This window comes from Haematobia irritans, chromosome 2, assembly GCF_050003625.1.
Source record: "Haematobia irritans isolate KBUSLIRL chromosome 2, ASM5000362v1, whole genome shotgun sequence".
Classification (NCBI taxonomy): domain Eukaryota; kingdom Metazoa; phylum Arthropoda; class Insecta; order Diptera; family Muscidae; genus Haematobia; species Haematobia irritans.
In genome coordinates this window covers 102,356,915-102,382,258 of record NC_134398.1, presented here as the reverse complement: position 1 = coordinate 102,382,258, position 25,344 = coordinate 102,356,915, and the positions used below count along the sequence as shown (strand labels likewise).

The window sequence follows — 25,344 nt, the reverse complement described above, 5'->3', positions numbered from 1 at the left end:
TTAAAATTCTTTCAAAGATAATTCTTATTTCATGGGATGGAGTGATTAGTGAATTTTACATTTTTCTAAAATCAGAGGAGTTCTTTAACTATCGTAAGAAAAACCGATCCTTATTTCCGTTGCTTCTTGCCCTCCATCTCGATCCCCTTCCATATCGTTCTAAGTTTTCCGTTCCTATCAACATGAATTCATCCTATGCTCCCTTGTTAGTACCCCCCATAAATTATCAAAATACGGTCCTACAAATTTTTGTATAATCACGAAATCCTTAAATAACTATTCAATGCATAGCTCCTTCTAAAATATCTAATCTAGGAATTATAAAGAAGGGAATAAAAACCCGCAGTATCAATGAAGTTAAAAAATTAGTGAAAATTACAAAAAATCCCTTAAAGATTCAAAGTGGTGTTTTCCGAGAAGAAAAAAATTTCAAACGATGAGGAAAAAACAGAATTAAGGCATATCAAAAAGAAATATCTTCTCAGAATAAAAACATCAAATGCCGTCAAGGCCCTAAGTGGCGTTTCCTGTAGCGCTCTCGTCCCGGCCAAGGACTCATCAGCCGGATTTTCATAACTCAATCAATGAAAAATGAAAAAACTGAGCTCAAAAACAAAATGAAAAATTCTTTCAAAAAAACCTTCCCTTCTCCCAAAAATCCGATTAATATTATATTTAGATAAGAGAGACATCAAAAATTATTATACAATAGAGTCAGAAAAAACACTAAAAAATATAAAAAAATCCTGAAAAAGTGGCTCCTCAGTATATGTTTCCTGATATACTGAGGTGAGCCATTTTTCTAATTTTATTTTTCAGGATTTTTTTATATATTTTACTGTTTTTTTCTGACTCTATTGTATAATAATTTTTGATGTCTCTCTTATCTATAATATTAATCGGATTTTTGGGAGAAGGGAAGGTTTTTTTGAAAGAATTTTGCATTTTGTTTTTGAGCTCAGTTTTTTCATTTTTCATTGATTGAGTTATGAAAATCCGGCTGATGAGTCCTTGGCCGGGACGAGAGCGCTACAGGAAACGCCACTTAGGGCCTTGACGGCATTTGATATTTTTATTCTGAGAAGATATTTCTTTTTGATATGCCTTGATTCTGTTTTTTCCTCATCGTTTGAAATTTTTTTCTTCTCGGAGAACACCACTCTGGATCTTTAAGGGATTTTTTGTAATTTTCACTAATTTTTTAACTTCATTGATACTGCGGGTTTTTATTCCCTTCTTTATAATTCCTAGATTAGATATTTTAGGAGGAGCTATGCATTGAATAGTTATTTTAGGATTTTGTGATTATACAGAAATTTGTAGGACCGTATTTTGATAATTTATGGGGGGTACTAACAAGGGAACATAGGATGGATTCATGTTAATAGGAACGGAAGACTTGGGACGTAATGGAAGGGGATCGAGATGGAGGGCAAGAAGCAACGGAAGTAAGGATCGGTTTTTCTTACGATAGTTAAAGAACTCCTCTGATTTTAGAGAAATGTGAAATTCGCTAATCACTCCATCCCATGAAATAAGAATTATCTTTGAAAGATTTTTAATTTTTTGTTGATTTGATGAAGGTTTTTAATTTTTTGATTGATTAATTGATTAATGTTTTAATTTTTAATTTAATTGATTTTTTAATTTTTAATAATTTTCTTTTAACATTTTTAACTGTTATACATCCAACATTCCTTTTTAATTGCTTAATTGGTTAATTTTTTAATTTTTAAAGATTCTGTTTGACTTTTAACTTTTTAATTTTTTAATTATTTTTAATTTTTAATTTTTGATTTTCTTTCAATTTTTAATTCTTATACATCTAACAATCCCTACCTCCTTAAACTAAAATCACCCCACCTATCCTGTAACAATGACACAGGATACATTAGAATTGCCCAAACTACAACATCCCATAAAATGGGGATTATCTTTGAAAGAAATTTTTAATTGTTGGTCATTTAATGAAGGATTTTTGATTTTTTGTTTAATTGATTGATTAATGTTTTAATTTTTATTTTTTTATTGGATTTTTTAATTTTTAATAATTTTTTATGTTTAACTTTATTTTTTCAAAAATTTTTTAAATTCTTTTTTTAACTGATTAGTTGATTAATTTTTGAATTTGAGAGTTTTTGTTTAATTTTTTTAATTTTTGATAATTTAAAAAAAAATAATTTTTGAATTTCTTTCAATTTTTAATCTAACATTCCCCATCTCCTTAAACTAAAATTACCCCACCTATCCTGTAGTAATAACACAAGATATATTAGAATTTTCCAAACTACAACAAAAAATTTGACTATTTTCGCATAAATTGGCATTTTTAAAAAAAAGTTTTTGCGAATATCTCCAAAACGGTTTGAGATAGAAAGTTGATTCAAACGATACAAATGAGTACTAACCTAGCACAAATTGGCACAACATTCAGTTTTATGAAGTTCGAAAATTTTAAATTTTGACTATTTTCGCATAAATTGGAATTTTTTAAAAAAACGTTTTTGCGAATATCTCCAAAACGGGTTGTGATCGAAAGTTGATTCAAACGGCACAAATGAGTACTAACCTAGCACAAATTGGCACAACATTCAGTTTTTTGAAATTCGAAAATTTTAAATTTTGACTATTTTCAATCATAAATTGGCATTTAAAAAAAAAAAAAGTTTTTGCGAATATCTCCAAAACGGTTTGAGATAGATAGTTGATTCAAAGGGCAAAAATGAGTACTAACCTAGCACAAATTGGCACAACATTCACGGTTTGAGATAGATAGTTGATTCAAAGGGCACAAATGAGTACTAACCTAGCACAAATTGGCACAACATTCAGTTTTTTGAAATCCGAAAATTTAAATTTTGGCGTTTTTCAAACACATATTTTTGAACTTTTTTAAAAATTTAATTTGGCTGTTTCTCGGAAACAGCTTGAGATATAAAGGTGATATCAACGGCACAACTTAGCACAAGTCGATAACGGTTTAATACAATATTAAAATTTTCGAAATTCGAAAATGGCGATTCTGGAAATTTAATGAAGGATTTTGGATTTTTTGATTAATTGATTGATTAATGTGTTAATTTTTAATTTTTTATTTGATTTTTTAATTTTTAATAATTTTTAATGTTTAACTTTATTTAAAAAAAAAATTTAAATTGTTATAAATCTAACATTCTTTTTTTAACTGATTAGTTGATTAATTTTTGAATTTGAGAGCTTTTGTTTAATTTTTGATCATTTTTAAAAAAATTTTAAGTTTTGAATTTCTTTCAATTTTTAATCTAACATTCCCCATCTCCTTAAACTAAAATTACCCCACCTATAAATTTTGACTATTTACATTCATAAATTGGCATTTTTTAAAAAAAGTTTTTGCGAATATCTCCAAAACGGTTTGAGATAGAAAGTTGATTCAAACGGCACAAATGAGTACTAACCTAGCACAAATTGGCACAACATTCAGTTTTTTGAAACCCGAAAATTTTAAATTTTGACTATTTTCGCATAAATTGGCATTAAAAAAAAAGTTTTTGCGAATATCTCCAAAACGGTTTGAGATAGAAAGTTGATTCAAACTGCACAAATGAGTACTAACCTAGCACAAATTGGCACAACATTCAGTTGTTTGAAATCCGAAAATTTAAATTTTGGCGTTTTTCAAACACATATTTTTGAACTTTTTTAAAAATTTAATTTGGCTGTTTCTCGAAACGGCTTGAGATAGAAAGGTGATCTCAACGGCACAACTTCGCACAAGTCGATAACGGTTTAATACAATATTAAAATTTTCGAAATTCGAAAGTGGCGATTCTGGAAATTTTTCGAAATTTTAGAATTTCTCGAAAACTATAAGAGATAGAATTTTTAGTTAAACGGCACAATAATGTACTCGGCTAGCACAACTCAGCACAACTGTCAAAATGTCGAATTTCGAAATGGCGATTCTGGCAAAAATTTTGTTTTTTCCAAATTTTCGAAATTCGAAAATGGCAATTCTACTTTCTTGGACATGCTCCACTCCTATGCTGGAAGCATAATTAAAGGGTGATTCTTTTGAGGTTAGGATTTTCATGCATTAGTATTTGACAGATCACGTGGGATTTCAGACATGGTGTCAAAGAGAAAGATGCTCAGTATGCTTTGACATTTCATCATGAATAGACTTACTAACGAGCCACAACGTCGAATTTTCAGTGAATGGGCCCTAGAAAAGTTGGCAGAAAATCCGCTTTTTTATCGACAAATTTTGTTCAGCGATGAGGCTCATTTCTGGTTGAATGGCTACGTAAATAAGCAAAATTGCCGCATTTGGAGTGAAGAGCAACCAGAAGCCGTTCAAGAACTGCCCATGCATCCCGAAAAATGCACTGTTTGGTGTGGTTTGTACGCTGGTGGAATCATTGGACCGTATTTTTTCAAAGATGCTGTTGGACGCAACGTTACGGTGAATGGCGATCGCTATCGTTCGATGCTAACAAACTTTTTGTTGCCAAAAATGGAAGAACTGAACTTGGTTGACATGTGGTTTCAACAAGATGGCGCTACATGCCACACAGCTCGCGATTCTATGGCCATTTTGAGGGAAAACTTCGGAGAACAATTCATCTCAAGAAATGGACCGGTAAGTTGGCCACCAAGATCATGCGATTTGACGCCTTTAGACTATTTTTTGTGGGGCTACGTCAAGTCTAAAGTCTACAGAAATAAGCCAGCAACTATTCCAGCTTTGGAAGACAACATTTCCGAAGAAATTCGGGCTATTCCGGCCGAAATGCTCGAAAAAGTTGCCCAAAATTGGACTTTCCGAATGGACCACCTAAGACGCAGCCGCGGTCAACATTTAAATGAAATTATCTTCAAAAAGTAAATGTCATGGACCAATCTAACGTTTCAAATAAAGAACCGATGAGATTTTGCAAATTTTATGCGTTTTTTTAAAAAAAAAAGTTATCAAGCTCTTAACAAATCACCCTTTACAATTATTTTTCGATTGCTGGTATTTAAGTCTGCGCCTGAAACTATACTACAGAAACTGAACATAACTTACTCAGCTCGGTTATTGTCTATGGTTCGTGAATTGGATAATTGCCAGCCATAGAACTCACCACGGTATGCCCAATACCCCACAATTATACGCATCCCAACAAACAAAACGCAAGCTAGTCGAAACCTCACCGGAGGAGAATAACATGGCCAAGAAGCACGTTGGAAACATGTACGTTGATGACTTAATGGAGGTCATGAAGCTCACAATGAATAGTCTGTTGGATGAAAAACTTAAAAATTTGCCTACTAAGCAAGATGTGGATGTATTCAAGGCTGGTATATATGTGGCAACAGGAGAGATAACCAATTTGAAGGAAAAAAATGTAAAACTAAAACAGGAGTTAGATTTGCTTAAGTATAAATTGGAAGAGAATAGAAAGAATATGGTATGGCTGGACCATCAAATTCCGTCCAAGAGACTAATTTTTAAAAATATACTTAACGAGAAGCCAGTGTTAAACATAGTTAAAAATATCTGTGCAGAAAAACTAAATGTCTAGCCATCAATAACTTCGGCTAAAACATTATATGAGAGATACAATTTGCAGACAGCAAGACTAGAATCGAAATAAAGTCGCTATGCTATTGATAAGAAATACCATTCTCGTCGAATCAAAAAAATTCAAAATATCAGTCAGAGATGATAAAATGAAAATAAATAATAAATAGTTTTACTGGAATGGAGAGAGCAAATTAATGAGTGGAGCTGTAGAAGGAGAAAGGGTACTAAAAGAATTGTACGAAGATGAATTAAAAACGACTTCGTTTAACAATATTTTCGATAAAATTGAGACAAAAAAACTAAGAGAAACCCCAAATCATCCAAAATCTGATCGCATAGAGCTTAAGATAATATCATATAATATCAATGGAATTTTAAATAAATGTTTATACCCTATTTTTTCACATACCTCAAAAATTTCGATGCTATTATTTTATTAGAGACACATTTTACAGACCAAAACCAGAAAAGAATTGAGAACTATTTCCCGGAGTATGAAGTACAATGGGTTAATGCAAAAAAGGTCAGTCGATTTGTACGAGCTAGTGGTGGAGTATTTTTGGGTCTGAAAAAATCGGTGCTAAACTCTGGTGTAAAACATGAATTTCTTTATAATGAACATTTTTGTGGAGCATATCTTAAATTTGAAAACATCAAAATGCTTCTACTGCCACTCTACATTAGAGGTGCCAACTGGTCTAGGGAATTTACGCTTGCAAAATTGTTCATGTCTGAGAATAAATGCGAGAATATTATCCTAATTAGGTGATGTAAATATGAGAATAGGCGAAGCACAACAAAACATTGTAGATCTATACCGAGAATATTTCTCAGCATATACTGGAGTAAGAAAATTAAAGGACAAAGAATTGAATGCGAGTGGCCGAAAGTACATAGACAGCGGTGCCAACTCTGACGATTTTTCGTCATTTTGACGATTTTTGATGGTAAATTTGGCCTCTGACGATTTTAAACAACGTAGTTATGAGATGATGAGTTTTTAAATGCTGTTTTTAAATTCACTTTGTTTATTTATTGATCACCGATAATAGTAATAATAATAAAAATTATACATGAGCAAGTAATAAGGATTTAAATTCGCTTGGAGAATAGGAATAATAACAGCTTTATTGTGTATACAATATATGGATGCCGCAGATGTTTTAATCAAACTTTTATTTTGTTCCTAAATCTTTTTTCAGCTGTTTTATGGGTGACGATTTTTTGACGAATTCTTTGGGATGAATTGACGATTTTGACGATTTTTTTTTAAATTGACGATTTTCAGCCCAAAACAGTTGGCACCACAGTACATAGACTTTTGTAATGAACAAAATCACATAATTCTGAATGGTCAAACCGTGTGCGATGAATGGGTCAACTTTACGTATGTGAGTAATATAGGAACATCTGTCAACGATATATGTTCAGTATCTACTAGCATTAGGTTTTTTCCCCGGGAACGGGATCCCGGTAATTTGCTATTTTTTCGCTCCCGCTTTCCCGGGAATGAAGTGGGGGAATTCCCGGGAAATTTTCTTTGCAATATTTTATATATAATAGAGGGTTTATATGGTACATGACTGTTGAAATCTAGTTAAAGTGGATTTTGGAAGTGTAATGTGAATGATACGGTACCAAGCAGTAGTAGCTGCCTTGTGGGACATACACATAGTCGTGGGTTCTAGCCCAGATTCTAACGGGCTCCCAATTGTTTAAAAGAAGATTGCGCTTCCCAATTTATGATTGTCATATTTCTGTAAACCGACATTCTGATAGACTGAGTAAACCTTTATAAACAAAAGGACATTTTAACTTATGTGACACACGTTTGCAATTGCATAATTATTACAAGGATGTTTTTATGTAATATGAAAATTCCAAACTATTAAAATAGTTTCTTTAACTTCAAATGTATACCTCATTTTAAATCCCTTATTTATAAGGCAAATGACAGTTGATATATAGTTAAAGTGGATATTAGAAGTGTAATGTGAATGAGGAAGTGGTATATCGTCTCCTTCTCACCTAAGTTACATAAAGTACATCGGTCTGTGTCACTCAGATTTAGGATTTTCAGGTTGGCAGTTAGGTAAATTAGATCTACACGTGCTTTAAATATCCACTTAATCTGGTTCACATTAAAGTTTGAGTTAACATATAAAGTTCCCCTTAATAAATCAAGATTTTTGTAGTATCGGGACTGACGCCGCAGTGCTTTTTGTAATGATTGTTCCTTCTTACCCCGGGATATTTTATCCACCATCTCGTTTATTTTTTACATTAAATCTTTAACCCAGAAAATTTTTCTTCTAATTGTTATTAAAGTTAGTTGGTGTGGTAATCTATCCCTTGAATACATGAAAGGTGTTTTGAGTACGTAGCTCATATGAAGTTGAAATGTATATAAATGGCTTTGTTCTAGACCTGTTTCTATGTAAAGTGCATAGTTTGGTGTGGTTTCGGGCAAATTTAGTACTAGTTTTAGAAAGAAGCGTTGTAGCTCACCAACTGCTTCGAAATGTCCATATCCCCAAATTTGGCCAGCATACGTTTGAACAGATCTGCTCACATAGCGTAAGCAATTAATTTCTATGCCAATATTTTGGGGAGGTTCAATGCGATGGATTAACACCTCCCTCGCTTAAGTGAGAGCCGTCCTCGGTTCTTCTGAAATTGTCTGTGGTAGCTTGGGCTGCAATATTCTTTTCGTTTATGACGAAGATTTTCGATGCTCAGCTTTTTCAGTTACGGAAGACTTAGTACTTCTTCGTGGCCAATAACTTTAACATTGGTAATTGTTGCTGAGTTAGGGGGTTTCGTTGTTTTTCCTTTCGGATTTCTGTAGGTGGTGTCGTTAATTTGGATTTCGCTTTCAAAAGTTACCAAAAACGTCCCAGCCACCGTTACTGTATTTTCGGATGTTCTTATTGTATCGATGGCGTGCTTGTGCATCTCAGGCGCATTCAGTATCTATCTGCTGCATCTATTGCCTTTAGACATTTTGGCTAAACAGTCAGCTGCAACAACGGCTGTGCGGTTGCGCGAGCTATCGCTGTGGTCGGATTAAATTTACGGTCACAGTTCGGTCCTCAAAATAATGCCAGATGTACCTAACGTAGTGGATTACACTCTAGCGAAATCACTTTTCGACAAAAAGTTTGAAACCCTAATTCCCAACAGTGAGGCGTGGTGTACACAGACCCCGGGGAATAAACAATATATAGATTTCTACACAGATAGCTCCAAATTGGATGGAAAAGTGGGTTTCGGAGTATATTCTAAAGATCTGGAAATTCGAATAAGATTACTTAATCAATGTAGTGTTTTTCAGGCTGAAATATTAGCAATAAAAGAGGTGGTGAATTGGCTGAGAAGTAAATATTGGCATTAATATAAGACAGTCAACCTGCAATAAACCCTTTGGACTCTGTGTTCCTTAATTCTAAAACGGCCAATGACTGCCGCAAATCTCTCAACGAGATGGCTGAGCAGCACAATATTCATACCTGGCCATAGGAACATACCGGCGAACTGCGAAGCAGATGAGTTAGCAAGGATAGGAACTACCATATGTAAAGTACTAGAATCTGTTGGTATGCCTCTGACTACCTGCAAACTCTTACTGCGTGAGAAGGCTGTTATGATGGCCAATGTTCGATGGGGGAATTACAAGGGCTGTAACGACACCAAGCAAATATGGCCCCATTTAAACTTAAACCGCACACTAGATATGGTAGTTTTCTCAAGATGTCAGATATCACTCCTAATATCTGATATAACCGGTCGCTGCCTGATATGCGAATTTGCAAAAACTATTGGTGTGAAGTATAATGACTACTGTATGAGCTGTCATGATGCGGAGGAAAATGAATCAATTAAACACGTTTTGTGTGAGTGTCCTGCATTTTGTGTAAGGCGTAGGCGAATTTTAGAGGCATATAGCTTTAGATTACTGGCGGACTTGAAAAACGTTAACTTAAGCAGTCTGTTAATGTTTTTGGAACAATCTGGTTGGTTCAACAAAAGAAAATAATAGAAAAGGTCAGAGGTTAAAACTAGAAGTGCTCATATATAATAGGTACTTTTAGTTAAATGTGGTATCACAATGGACTGAATAGTCTAAGTGAGCCTGAAACTTAATCGGGCTGCCACTTTAACCTAACCTAGGTTCTCATAACTATTACAGGTAAAAAATACTAACATAATGTCATTAAAAAAGAAAATATTACAGGGTGCTAGGTAGTTGTAAATGTTTTGAACACACCGGTCTTTACCTTACGGGAAATATCAAAATTTTATAACAGGTACTCCATAAAGACTATTTCTTAAGTGGAAGCTAAACTATAAAATTCTTATTATAGGAGATATACATACATTAAGTTCATGGTATTAGTTGGTTGTAAATGTTTTGAATAACACTGTATATCAGCGATAGTTGAACTGAATCGATGGAAGTTTGATAATGTCTGTCCGAATGGAATAACTTCAAACCTTTTAATATCGGCCTTTATCTTAACGTGTTCATTTGGATTCCAATTTTGGGTAGAGTTATAAATTCATTTTTATTTGAGACGGATTAAGTAGCCACGGAGTTTCTTTCATGAATGTCCGAACAGCGCTGATTTATGTATTTCATTGAATATCTTATATTCTATGTTCCCAAATCGAGCTAGACTACTTAACATTACTTATCGCAACATGTTATCTATTCTTATATGAACAACCCAAAAAAGGTAAAAAACTAGGTAAAAAAGAATATGTACAATCATAAACTCTAAGCCACAATCTCTTAAATACCCAGCAAAAAAATTTGGATGTTCTTCCAAAGGCACAACTTTAAAAGCACTTCCAGAAGATGCACTCACAATGATGTTCTTTATTTTAACTACCCAGGAAGTTCTTTTAATTAAATTTTTTATAACTTAGTTTTTTTCATACTTTTAATGGTTATTTTTAACTTTTTTGTTTCAAATAGGTTAAAAACAGAGTAAGAATTCATAAAATGGTAGAAATCATTTAAATTTTGTCGAAAAAAATCAGAATTCCAATCTGAAAAAATTGTGAATTTTTGAAAATATTTGTAGTCAAACGTTTCCGACAAGCGTTAGAATCCATTAAAATTATAAAAATTATTTATTTGACAAAATATCACAGAATTTTTGAATTTACATCCAAAGCATTGAATTCGGATCACACCTAAAGAAGTGATGCAAATTCAGTGCAACGACTGTTGAAATGGAGGACTTCAGTCCTATGACAAGCCCATGTTAAATTCATCGCTTCTGCGTCAATTTTGCACCACTTCCGGATCCAAAAAGAACTTTTTCATTACTTTTTTGGCGACGCTTTTTTTGCTGGGTATATACAAATATAACAAGAATGCATACAAATATTTATACCTAGGATTCTACTGATAGGATGTTTACATCTGTTAATCTAAAAAAGGACAGTAAAATTAAATGCTATTAACTAGACACACACTTGAGAAAGCAGATAAATTATAATTCTGTTCGAATGGTATTTCGAACATGCTGCCCAAGGGAAACAAATGCAGATTTTGCACTTATTGTAACATATAATATATAAAAAATTATGACTAAAGAACCAATATAAGGGAATCATCGGTTGGTGAAAGTTGAGTCCTCTTTTTAACATTCCAATGGACATATCTTGACAATCGGCCTTATTAATGTACCACTATTGGTTTTGACTATAACTGTACGTACCAAACCATCTCTTCCAGCAGGAGCCTCCAGAATCTTTCCTAACGACCACCGTGCTGGATGAGAGTCTTCGTTCTTTACAATGACGACCTGCCCTTTTTGTAAATTGTTTTCTGGATTTTTCCATTATTATCTCTGCTGCAATGTTGTCAAATAATCATTTGTCCGGCACTTCCAAAAATGCGACTTCATCTTCTGGACCAGCTTCCATCGATCCAAGCATCCAATTGTACCATCATAACTTGTTGGGGGTTCATCTAATATTGGACGTCCAATTAGAAAATGTCCTGGGGTCAGCACATCTAAATCCTCGTCACTGCTATTCAATGCATACAAAAGTCGCGAATTCAAAACTGTCTCTACCTGAGCAAGTAACGTACTCAACTCCTCGAAAGTAATTTTAATGTCTCCAACTATTCTCCGTAAATGGTGCTTCATCGATATTATTGCCGCTACCCCGGTTATTTCAGCATTTTTTCGTATTGCATTTTCAAAATCTTCGTCTATTCTACTGGTGGCTCCAACAAAATTTGTGCCATTATTGGAGTACAAGTCGCTACTTCTACGCCTTCTGGCGAAAAATCGGTACAAAGTTGCTAAGAACGCTTCAGTGTCCAGGCTACTGGAAGCTTCAAGGTTCATTGCCTTTGTTGCCATACATATGAAACTGCCAGATATCCTTTAAAGGACTTCTGACCTCTCCCGTTTGAGAACTTTATTTGCAGTGGTCCAGCATAGTCGACTCCACAATGTTGAAAGGGAGCAGACACAGTAACTCGGTATGTCGGCAGAATTCCCATTAACTTCTGTTGGCCACTCTGCGTGTTGATGTCCTTTTATGATTAATTTTTCCGCTTTTGTTATCTCTTCTCGCGTTAAATATTTTATATGGTACGACTTCTTCCTTATCTTTCCAATAAACTGCAACACTAGAGCGGAAATTCCCAGCAATGTTAGGTATGATGAATACCTCTCTGTTAAATAATATAGATATGTTGGCTCCGACCTCACATTGGTTACCGAAACTAACGTTTTCTGCGGCTGACTTGTCCATTCATCCTCTTCTTCGGATAACCACGATGGGCCTTTCCGCCACATCTCTGATTCAATTGTCTTATCAGGAGATACTCTCTTGTCCCCAAGTCGGCAGGATTATCCGGTGATTTTAGATAATTCCATCGAATTTCTGGTACCAATTTCCTTATGGCGCAAACCCTGGTCCTTGCAAATTTGTCCTTGCTGTTGTTATTTTCTATTAGAGGTGTGCACATGACACGAAATAGTCGTGACTCACGAAAATTTTCGTGACTCACGCGTGAGTCTTGAGTCACGCTGACGGCAACGGCGTGAGTGTGCGTGATTAACCAATCAAATGTCGTGCGTGAGCGTGAGTCACGAAAATGATATCGTCGTGATTGCGCGTGAGTAACGAATTTCGGAAAAACACGCTCACGAAAATAATCCCGCTTACGAACATAAAATGCTTACGAGTTGAATTCATTTATAATTTTAGTGACATCCTAAGTGTTAAGAGTTTTATAACGCTCTCGATTTTAATCATACTCATGTTTTTAGTCAGGTTCTATAGGTAAATTAAAATTATTCGCGAGTCACTAGGTTTTTCGTGAGTCACGACATTTTTCGTGAGTCACGATATTTTTCGTGAGTCACGATATTTTTCGTGAGTCACGACATTTAAAAGATTTTCGTGCGTGAGTGTGCGTGAATACAAATTTTCTTGTCCTGAACGTGCGTGAGCGTGAGTCCTACGAAAAATATCGTGCGTGAAAAAGATTTCTCCGTCGTGAGTGTGCGTGAGCAAAATATTACTCACGTACACACCTCTATTTTCTATCTAAGCCAGGGTTATGGTAGAGTCATTCCAAGCAAACACCTTCTTATCATGTCTCACTATTTCGATTACTTTTTTCAATAGTCGAGCAAGAAGATTCGCTGCACAGAGTTCAAGTTTTGGAAGGGATTTCCTGTTCTTTATCGGATTAACTTTGCTTTTCGCTGCAACTAATGACACTCCACCTGACGTTGTGACATAAACAACCGCAGCATACGCCTTCTCAGATGCATCTGCAAATCCCAAGAGTTCTAGATTTTCTTCGTCTTTAGTAATTAGCCACCTGGGAATCTTCAAATTTTGTAGGACTGATATGTTTCCCACAGTTCTCAACCACTTCTTTCTAAGGCGTCGTCCAACTTCTCGTCTCAATCCATTTGTAAAAAAAAAAAAAATAAAACAAAAAAAAAATAAAATAAAAAAAAATCGATCGCTGAGAACTGAGGTAAACAGAGAAATAGAAAACCATACGTGAAATAGGAATCTGCGTCAAAGCTTTACCACAAATATATGAGGATCCTAATGTAGTAAATGAATCCTTCATAAAAACAATACAAAATTTAAATACTCAAAGCTTGCCACAGGGCCAGAACCTCCCATGCAATTCATGTCGAATATATTTCCACCATTTTCTTCTTTTCAATTTTCATGTATGCAATCAAGTGATGTTGCAAGAAGTTGCTTGTCGGTTAAGTCGGATGCTATAGGATTCGATGACATTCATCCAAAGTTCATCAATACTGTTTTACATTACATACTTCCGTTTATTACACATATTTTTAATACAATATTGACGACAAGTCAATATCCAAGAAGTTGGAAGTATGCAAAAATAATCCCTATACCAAAGTCCTCAGGAGAATATCGTTCGATCTCCATCTTACCTTTTCTGTCCAAAGTTTTCGAACGAGTGGTACATAAACAAATATATGAATATTTAAATGAAAAAAACTTCTTACAAGTAGACAGTCTGGCTTTCGGCCAAATCATAGCTGTACAACTGCTCTGATAGATGTTACTGAAAATATACGATCAAATTTCGACGAAGGTATGGTCTCTTGTCGGCATTTGATTGTGTCGACCATGGAATACTATGCAAAAAACTTAGATATTTTTTCAATTTTTCAAATACTGCAACTAATCTTATGTCGAACTATCTCCGAGATCGAGAACAGTCTGTGGTGATTGGTAACTGTATTTCCACACCGCTGCAAATAACACAAGGTGTTCCGCAAGGATCAATCCTTGGTCCCCTCTTGTTTTGTTTGTATATAAATGAACCGTCATGCATACTTAACCCTCTAATGCCCAATCCCGCCTTTAGGCGGGCTTCATTAAATAAGGAAGCTTTTAGTAAAACACACCTTAAGACAACAAAAATGAATAAAATAAAAAGAAAACTTAGTTGAACCTGTTCAAGAGCCTTTGCAGCATATACTGAATTTTACCGTATAAATTTTCTTGATTTTGTGTCGTTAACATTGAATAGTTAATCAGCATACAAAAAAAATGGGGCATTAGAGGGTTAAATACTCAAATATTCAAATCTATGCAGATGATGTGCAAATTTATCTCAGTTGCCCAAAAAATGAATTATCCCAAGGAATAGAAAAACTGAATACAGACTTGAACAATATCTATATGTGGGCATTGGAAAACAAGCTACACATAAACCCAAACAAATCTAATGTTGGTCATGCTCTTTGTTGGTCGCTGTCGGAAAATGGTATGTGAGTACCCGGTTCAAATTGGAAATGATGTTATTAGTCAAGTATGCAAAGCGAAAAACCTTGGTATAATTGTCAATGAAACACTAACCTGGAATGACCATATAATATCGTTATCTGATACAATATTCGGAATGTTGAGAACATTCACCCTTATTCCTGAAGTCGCCCTCGCTTTTTGTCGTCTGTCGCTTTTAAGTCGTCTCGTCATTCATTTGGTATTCCTGCGAAGTGGCGACGGCGACGACGACGATTACTTTTTGTACCAATTACAATACTCGGTAATAAAAGGCCGATATCACTAGAAAACAATCAGCTGATGTGCAAAAAAAATTTAATTTTTTCGGTTTAAAATATTTTTATTTCTGACGCAATTCTAAGTCGGTAAATCAAGAAAAAATATTTAATTTGACGCGGAAAAAATGTGGATATATATATTCGAGGACAGTTAAAGCTTCCAAAACTACAAAAATGTCGACGACGCTGAGATCAATGGCACAAGGATCATCGTGAAAGAAAACAATCAGCTGATGTGCAAAACTGTATTTTAATTATTTGCGTTTAAAATGCTGTTTGTTTGTAATTCAATGTTGACTTGGAAAATCAAAATAAATGATAAATTTGACTCGGGAAATGATTTAGATATCTACATTAGGACAATAACAACATCCGGCATATACAATTGGAACGACGTTGGCATTATGTGTCCAAGGATCATTCGAAGTTCGACACAATTGTTACCTAAGTTTGGTGCTAAATAAAATACATTGGCCTTGAAGGATTTCTATTAAAAATAAATGGAATCGAAAATCAACACGTTTACTTTAATTGTACAGTGTTCTTTTCTATGATTTGAATCTGATGACCATAACTGCTATATATACTGACTTTTCCCCATTTTTTTTGTAATTGTTGAAGATTAGTCACTTTACATCTTACCAATTTCCATTTTTTACATTTATTTTTCAATTGTTCGATTAATAAAGTCTAAAAAACTTCTTCAAAAATTAAACACTAAACTCTTCGCTGGTAAATTTAAAGACGACAACAAGCGACGATGTTGGCGACAAAAAGCGACACCAGGAATACCGATTTTCTTCGATAGCAGAATATATCGACGAACGGAATACCAATTAGTGGCGACTGACGAAAAGCGACAAAAAGCGACGGCGAGGGCGACTTCAGGAATAAGGGCGATTGTATAAAACCTACCTATACACGCCCCAGAATATTAGGTCTCTTCTAGCAAAATCATATCTGGTACCCGTTATCTTATATGGTTGCGAATTATTCAGAAATTGCACACAATGAAATTGTAAGATACGTTTATGGGTTAAAAAGATATGAACATATATCTCCGTTTACAAAACAACTGCACGGCGTTGTATTTTACGACGTTCTGAATATTAGAACTCTCTTAATGCTACACAAAATACAATATAATAAAGTTCCTGCAAATCTCTTCAACAGACTTACTGTTGGTAGATCCAACAGAAGAATCATAATGGTACCAGATCGTCATCGTCTACTGATATCTGAATGACAATTTTTCCACAATGCAATTCGTCTATTGAACTCACTGCCCGCTCAAATTCAATTCATTGGCAACGCAAATGCTTTTAAGGGGGCCTTATACAAACATTTTTAAGTATTTATTTTCTATCTTCTATTTCTCTATTTCGTAATAATGATTACTATTCTTGTTATTTTGAACTTAATTTCTGTTTCGTTTTTGTCGATTCAAATTAGATTTTGAATTTCACGATACATTTTAAACTTATTTTTTTTGTTATCATTTCAATACTTTTTATTTTTTATTTATTACTTTCCAATTAGTTAATACTTTTTATTCATAATTAATGGTATACTAAATAATTTGTACAATTATATTTCTACCACTAATATCCACATACTATAATTATAAGATTTAAAATATTGTCGTATGTGAAAACAAAACTAAATAAAATACAAAAAATGATTTAGTAGTCACGGAGTTTCTTTCAAGAATGTCCGAACAACGCTGATTTATTTATTTCATTGAATATCTTACATTCTATGTTCCCAAATCGAGATAGACTACTTAACATTACTTATCGCAACATCTTATATTAACAACCCAAAAAAGGGATCCATATGTTACTAGGTAAAAAAGAATAAGTACAATCATAACTCTAAGCCACTATCTCTTAAATATATACAAATATAACACGAATGCATACAAATATTTATACCTAGGATTCTACTGATAAGATGTTTACATCTGTTAATCTAAAAAGGGACAGTAAAATTAAAGGGAAATGCTATTAAACAAGACACACACTTGAGAAAGAGACAATAAATTAAAGTGAAATGCTGTTAACTAGACACACACTTGAGAAAGCAGATAAATTATAATTCTGTTCGAATGGTATTTCGAACACGGATGGTCTTGCTAATATTCAAAAAACATCTTTTGAAAACGATATACCAGGGGCCAAATCACCGCAGTCGAAATCGAGTACATCGTCATCGTATGTAGTTTACTCGGATCACCGCATTCGTTATCGAATTGTTTCTACTCGAAGTTGAACACGATAGGTAGCATGTTATCGAAAAAGAAGTATCTAGTGATTTTAGAGAGGAAAAAAGATAAACAAAAAGAAACAAGAAGTTGGTGAAAATGTAAGTATCATTCCATTTTGGTAAAATACATTTAAGAAAATATAATATTAGTTGCATTTAGGGAAAGTAGCCGCTTCAAAAAAAAAAAAAAAAAACTTATTTTTTCGAACTAATTTAAAAGCTTTTTTTTTTGACAGGCGAAAAAGTCTTTTAAATCTATAGATGTCAAAAACACATTTAGTTAAAAAGCACTTGCTTCAAAATAGAATCACTCTACTTCAGGCAATGCTAAAGGACTGCTTTTGTCACGAATATTTTTCCTTATTAATGCCACTTTGTACGCATCCTCTGAACCCTAAAACGAGGAAAACAAAAAAACACTTGGATTCATAATATATTTTTACACATATATTTTAACACAAAAAAAAAAACAATATACATTTCTCAGAAATAACATAATTTGATCATAAAAACGTATTTTGAAATTCTCTTTCGCTTCCAATTTCTTATTGCCCTAGTTTACAGCAATGTAAAACAAGTATATACGGCCGTAAGTTCGGCCAGGCCGAATCTTATGTACCCTCCACCGTGGATTGCGTAGGAACTTCTACTAAAGGCTGTCATCCACAATCGAATTACTTGGGTTGCGATAACACTTGCCGATGGCAAGGTATCGTAAAACTTTTTAACACTGTCTTCTAAATTGTAAGTTAGCCCATACGGGGTATATATTAAACAAAAAAAGGCCAATTAAATACGTATATAATCTAGTTTGACAAAATTTTCTATAGAAATACAATTTTGACAAAATTTTCTATAGAAATGAAACCTTGACAAAATTTTCTATAGAAATAAAATTTTGACAAAATTTTCTATAGAAATAAAAATTTGACAAAATTTTCTATAGAAATAAAAACTTGACAAAATTTTCTATAGAAATAAAATGTTGACAAAATTTTCTATGGAAGTAAAATGTTGACAAAATTTTCTATAGCAATACAATTTTGACAAAAATTTCTATAGAAATAAAATGTTGACAAAAATTTTGTATAGAAATGAAATTTTGACAAAATTTTGTATAGAAATAAAATGTTGACAAAATTTTCTACAGAAATAAATTTTTTACAAAATTTTCTATAGAAATAAAATTTTGACAAACATTTCTATAGAAATAAACTTTTGACAAAACTTTCTATAGAAATGAAATTTTAACAAAACTTTCTATAGTAATAAAATTTGACAAAATTTTCTATGGAAATAAAGTTTTGGTAAATTACAAAATTTTCTATAGAAATAAAATTTTGACAAAATTTTCTATGGAAATAAAATTTTGACAAACATTTGTATAGAAATAAACTTTTGACAAAACTTTCTATAGAAATGAAATTTTGACAAAACTTTCTATAGTAATAAAATTTGACAAAATTTTCTATGGAAGTAAAGTTTTGGTAGATTGTTTTTGGCGATATGGACCAATTTTTGTGTAATAAGTCATCGGCTATATATAACTAAAGACCGATATGGACCAATTTTTACATGGCTGTTAGAGGCCATATATTGACAAAATGTACCAAATTTCAACCGTATCGGATGACTTTTGCTCCTCCAAGAGGTTCCGGACGTCAAATCTGGGGACGGTTCATATGGGAACTATATATAATTATGGACCGATATGGACCAATTTTTGCATGGTTGTTAGAGACCATATACTAACACCATGTACCAAATTTCAACTGGATCGGATGAATTTTGCTCTTCCAAGAGGCTCCGGAGGTCAAATCTGGGGATCGGTTTATATGGGGGCTATATATAATTATGGACCGATATGGACCAATTTTTGCATGGTTATTAGAGGCCGTAAACTAACATCAGGTACCAAATTTCAACCGTATCGGATGAATTTTGCCCCTCCAAGAGACTCCGGAGGTCAAATCTGGGGATCGGTTTATATGGGGGCTATATATAATTATGGACCGATATGGACCAATTTTTGCATGGTTGTTAAAAACCGTATACTAAGACCACGTACTAAATTTCAACCGGATCGGATGAATTTTGCTCCTCCAAGAGGCTCCGGTGGTCAAATCTGGGGATCGGTTTATATGGGAGCTATATATAATTATGGACCGATATGGACCAATTTTTGCATGGTTGTTAGAGGCCGTATACTAACACCACCTACCAAATTTCAACCGGATCGGATGAATTTTGCCCCTCCAAAAGTCTCCGGAGGTCAAATCTGGGGATCGGTTTATATGGGGGCTATATATAATTATGGACCGATATGGACCAATTTTTGCATGGTTGTTAGAGACCATATACTAACATCAGGTACCAAATTTCAATCGGATCGGATGAATTTTGCCCCTCCAAGAGTCTCCGGAGGTCAAATCTGGGGATCGGTTTATATGGGGGCTATATATAATTATGGACCGATATGGACCAATTTTTGCATGGTTGTTAGAGACGGTATACTAAGACCACATACCAAATTTCAACCGGATCGGATGAATTTTGCTGCTCCGGGAGGCTCCCCACGCCAAATTTGGGGATCGGTTTATATGGGGGCTATACGTAAACGTGGTCCGATATGGCCCATTTTCAATACCATCCGACCTACATCAATAACAACTACTTGTGCCAAGTTTCAAGTCGATAGCTTGATTCGTTCGGAAGTTAGCGTGATTTCCACAGACGGACGGACAGCCGGACAGACGGACAGACGGACAGACGGACGGACGGACGGACATGCTTAGATCGACTCAGAATTTCACCACGACCCAGAATATATATACTTTATGGGGTCTTAGAGCAATATTTCGATGTGTTACAAACGGAATGACAAAGTTAATATACCCCCATCCTATGGTGGAGGGTATAAAAAACAGTAGACAAAATAAATTACGATCGAATGCGGTGATCCAAAAATTTACTACGATCGAAATGTTTCTCTATGCGAAACTGGGGCCAAATCACCGCATTCGTCATCGAGTGTTTCGTATCGAGAAACATTTCGATCGCTGTAAAATTTTGGATCACCGCATTCGATCGTAATTTATTTTGTCTACTACTTTTTTTTACATTGCTGTAACCATATGGTAATAAGAAATTGGAAGCAAAAGATGATTTCAAAATAACTTTTTGTGATCAAAATATGTATATGTGTAAAAATTATTATGAATCCATGTGTTTTCCTCGTCTTCGGATTCAGAGGATGAGTACAAAGTGGCATTAATAAGGAAAAATATTCGAGACAAAATCAGTCGTTTAGCATTACCTGTAACTGATTCTATTTTGAAGTGAGTGCTTTTAACTAATTGTGTTTTTAACATCCATAGATTTAAAAGACGCTTTCGTCTGTCAAAAGAAGCTTTTAAATATTTTCTTGAAAAAAATGATTTTTTTTTTGAAACGGCTACTGTATTTTGCCAAAATATATAAATAATACTTCCATTTTCACCAAATACTTGTTTCTTTTTGTTTACCTTTTTTCTGCTCAAAAATCACTACATACTTCGTTTTCGATAGCATGCTACCTCTCGTGTTCAACTTCGAGTAGAAACAATTCGATAACGACTGTGGTGATCCGCGTAAACTATATTACGACGACGAAGTACTCGATTTCGACTGCGGTGATTTGGCCCCTGAACTCGATGACGAATGCGGTGATTTGGCCACAGAGCAATTTTATGTAAATTATCCCATTTTGTCGAAAGTTACATTAGAGAAATTTGAGATCTGTTTTATAAAAAAGATTTGCTTCAAAATTTCCTTATCCTCATGGTCAAACAAGACAGTTTTTCGGTGTAAAAATTATATGTTTGGCACTCAAATTTTTAGCACATTATTTTTAAGTGCAAGCATATGATGTTCATAAACTAGTACATCATGTTTGGGACATATATGCTAATATGTTAGAACATATTATGTTTGCGACACTAGATTTTCTTAAATATAATGTGTACAGATGCAATCATATATAAATATGAAATTTTCGTACAAACATATATATGTTTAGAAACGTCAGATAGTGCAAGAGAGAATAGAGAAAGAAGATAAAGATGGGATGGAGATAGATAACGAAAGACATCAACGTAACAAAGTGAGAAAATTAATAAATGCTCTGCTTGATAGACATACTTTTTTATGTTGATAAATGAGCATGTATTCATCAACGTCAAACAGTTTAATTGCATATTATTCAATGTGCACATTAAATTGTGCATTCGGAGTCTTAAGAAAATATGATTAGTGTGAAGCATCAAATATATTTGCACAGTATAACCAATTTTTTGTTTGCACAAATTCTGAAAATATATATGATTGAAGCAGAATTTGTTTGAGAGTATATGTTACAGAGGCATTTTTTAGGGTACATCATCTCATTTCGATAGCAGCAATAAAACAATGAAAGATTGACATTTTACTGTTTTTCCAGAAATTTTTGGAAAATTTGGATCCCTTCAAAGGTATGTCAGACACAGACATATCTAACTTCTTGTACCATGAAAGCCTTCGAATTGAACCCCGAGGATGTAAGCAGCCTCCTAAATTTGTACGTAACATTAACTTTATATTAAACGTATACTTAAAAATATAATATATTTTTTCTTATAGCCAAGAAAATGGAGTTCAGTAACATTGAAATCGCCTGGCATTAAACCTCGCCGCCAAAACAACACCAGTGCTGCCAGTTCGGGGAATAACCTTACATCGAATAATGGTACCATAAACCCCGTCGGTATTGTTCCAACGTTAGCGTCGCGCTCCCATCCGTTTACACCGATAACCAGTGAGAGCTTCACTAGCGAACAAGGTTCACCAAGTATTAGCAGCAATATTTGTAACACAAACAGTCAAAATAACAGTAGTCAGGCATTCTCGGTATTTGCAAATGTAAATATTCCTGAACGCAATGTTCCCAAAAATATCTCATCTAATGCTATTGTAACTGACCAACATGAGATAAACAGTAGTACAACCACTGTTCTGCATACATTGGCATTGCAAGCGGATTCAATGTCAAACGAGAATGAAGATGCTCCTATTTTACCTAAGAAACCAAATTCAGCAACATCTATGCAAACAGTGTTTGGTGATGAATTTACAGTTGTACGTGTTGATGCTCCGTCGGCCTTCTCGGATGAGGGCACACAAGGAACTCAAATTTCTTCTATTCAAAATTCTTGGAATACTCAATGTGGTTATGACAATGAGCCACTATCATCACCTTTACCAAAAGTGGTGATTAGTCCACAGCGGGATAATCATTCCACAAACAATCGATCTCCATTCCATTCAACAGATTCAACTAGTAAATTTAATTGCCCGTCCTCCAGCCATATCTGGTGAGTTCTTTGGAAAAAATAGAATATATTATAATATGATTTTATTGATTGACATTTTAAGATATGAAATTATAATTTAATAATGGTCTGAGGATAGCTTTTAAATACAATTCAAAGTTTTATTTCATTGGAAAAATATGTGACCGAACAGGTTAAGTGTTCCATGCAGAATTCTTTCTCTGAAGAATTTCATAAAACCAAAAATTTTTGATAGTGGAACAATAACAGGATCGTACATATATATTCACGAATTATCATAAATTAACTTAAACGAAAAATAGGCTGTAAGTTCGGCCGAATCTTCCTCCACCTCCACCATGGATTTTCAGACCTTTTATACCAAAAAATACAGAATTTGATCTCGTCGGAGAAAATAATTTGTTTCCAAAATTTTGGAGGCTTATTGATGAAAGAATTAGCGAATTCAATCCGCTTTTGTCTGTTAATGAATGAAATATATGGCTTTCTTCAAGAAACTCTTCCATGAAATCCAGCTCTATGTAATGTAATTTTTCTGGCTGTTTAGGCACAGATGCTTATTTAAACTTTGTTTTAATATTTTCCACAATTTTCGTTGATGTTATACGAGGATTATTTTTTTGCCATATTGACCACTTCCCGAACGGGAAAAGCGCAAAGTGGTCTAACTTCGAAGACCGCGGCTTCGAAGCTAAAGGGTGATTCTTTTGAGGTTAGGATTTTCATGCATTAGTATTTGACAGATCACGTGGGATTTCAGACATGGTGTCAAAGAGAAAGATGCTCAGTATGCTTTGACATTTCATCATGAATAGACTTACTAACGAGCCATATATAAAAAGGAGGTCCCTTGTCATTGAGCTTAACATGGAATCGGGCAGCACTCAGTGATAAGAGAGAAGTTCACCACTGTGGTATCACAATGGACTGAATAGTCTAAGTGAGCCTGATACATCGGGCTGCCACATAACCTAACCTAACCTAACCTACTAACGAGCCACAACGTCGAATTTTCAGTGAATGGGCCCTAGAAAAGTTGGCAGAAAATCCGCTTTTTTATCGACAAATTTTGTTCAGCGATGAGGCTCATTTCTGGTTGAATGGCTACGTAAATAAGCAAAATTGCCGCATTTGGAGTGAAGATCAACCAGAAGCCGTTCAAGAACTGCCCATGCATCACGAAAAATGCACTGTTTGGTGTGGTTTGTACGCTGGTGGAATCATTGGACCGTATTTTTTCAAAGATGCTGTTGGACGCAACGTTACGGTGAATGGCGATCGCTATCGTTCGATGCTAACAAACTTTTTGTTGCCAAAAATGGAAGAACTGAACTTGGTTGACATGTGGTTTCAACAAGATGGCGCTACATGCCACACAGCTCGCGATTCTATGGCCATTTTGAGGGAAAACTTCGGAGAACAATTCATCTCAAGAAATGGACCGGTAAGTTGGCCACCAAGATCATGCGATTTGACGCCTTTAGACTATTTTTTGTGGGGCTACGTCAAGTCTAAAGTCTACAGAAATAAGCCAGCAACTATTCCAGCTTTGGAAGACAACATTTCCGAAGAAATTCGGGCTATTCCGGCCGAAATGCTCGAAAAAGTTGCCCAAAATTGGACTTTCCGAATGGACCACCTAAGACGCAGCCGCGGTCAACATTTAAATGAAATTATCTTCAAAAAGTAAATGTCATGGACCAATCTAACGTTTCAAATAAAGAACCGATGAGATTTTGCAAATTTTATGCGTTTTTTTTAAAAAAAAGTTATCAAGCTCTTAACAAATCACCCTTTAGATAAGAGAGACATCAAAAATTATTATACAATAGAGTCAGAAAAAACACTAAAAAATATAAAAAAATCCTGAAAAAGTGGCTCCTCAGTATATGTTTCCTGATATACTGAGGTGAGCCATTTTTCTAATTTTATTTTTCAGGATTTTTTTATATATTTTACTGTTTTTTTCTGACTCTATTGTATAATAATTTTTGATGTCTCTCTTATCTATAATATTAATCGGATTTTTGGGAGAAGGGAAGGTTTTTTTGAAAGAATTTTTCATTTTGTTTTTGAGCTCAGTTTTTTCATTTTTCATTGATTGAGTTATGAAAATCCGGCTGATGAGTCCTTGGCCGGGACGAGAGCGCTACAGGAAACGCCACTTAGGGCCTTGACGGCATTTGATATATTATTATTTTATTCTGAAGATATTTCTTTTTGATATGCCTTGATTCTGTTTTTTCCTCATCGTTTGAAATTTTTTTCTTCTCGGAGAACACCACTCTGGATCTTTAAGGGATTTTTTGTAATTTTCACTAATTTTTTAACTTCATTGATACTGCGGGTTTTTATTCCCTTCTTTATAATTCCTAGATTAGATATTTTAGGAGGAGCTATGCATTGAATAGTTATTTTAGGATTTTGTGATTATACAGAAATTTGTAGGACCGTATTTTGATAATTTATGGGGGGTACTAACAAGGGAACATAGGATGGATTCATGTTAATAGGAACGGAAGACTTGGGACGTAATGGAAGGGGATCGAGATGGAGGGCAAGA

The 25,344-nt window shown here is 34.3% G+C and overlaps 1 protein-coding gene across 1 annotated transcript in view; it reads left to right on the top strand.

The window, feature by feature from the left end:
• Positions 1-22,802, top strand: part of Sos (Son of sevenless guanine nucleotide exchange factor) — a gene marked incomplete at both ends in the record, with an annotated part of 72,841 nt that extends 50,039 nt beyond the window's left edge. The window contains 2 exon segments of the mRNA XM_075295761.1: positions 21,893-22,009; positions 22,072-22,802. Coding sequence (XP_075151876.1) covers positions 21,893-22,009; positions 22,072-22,802 — 848 coding nt within the window.
• Positions 22,803-25,344: the final 2,542 nt, after the last annotated feature.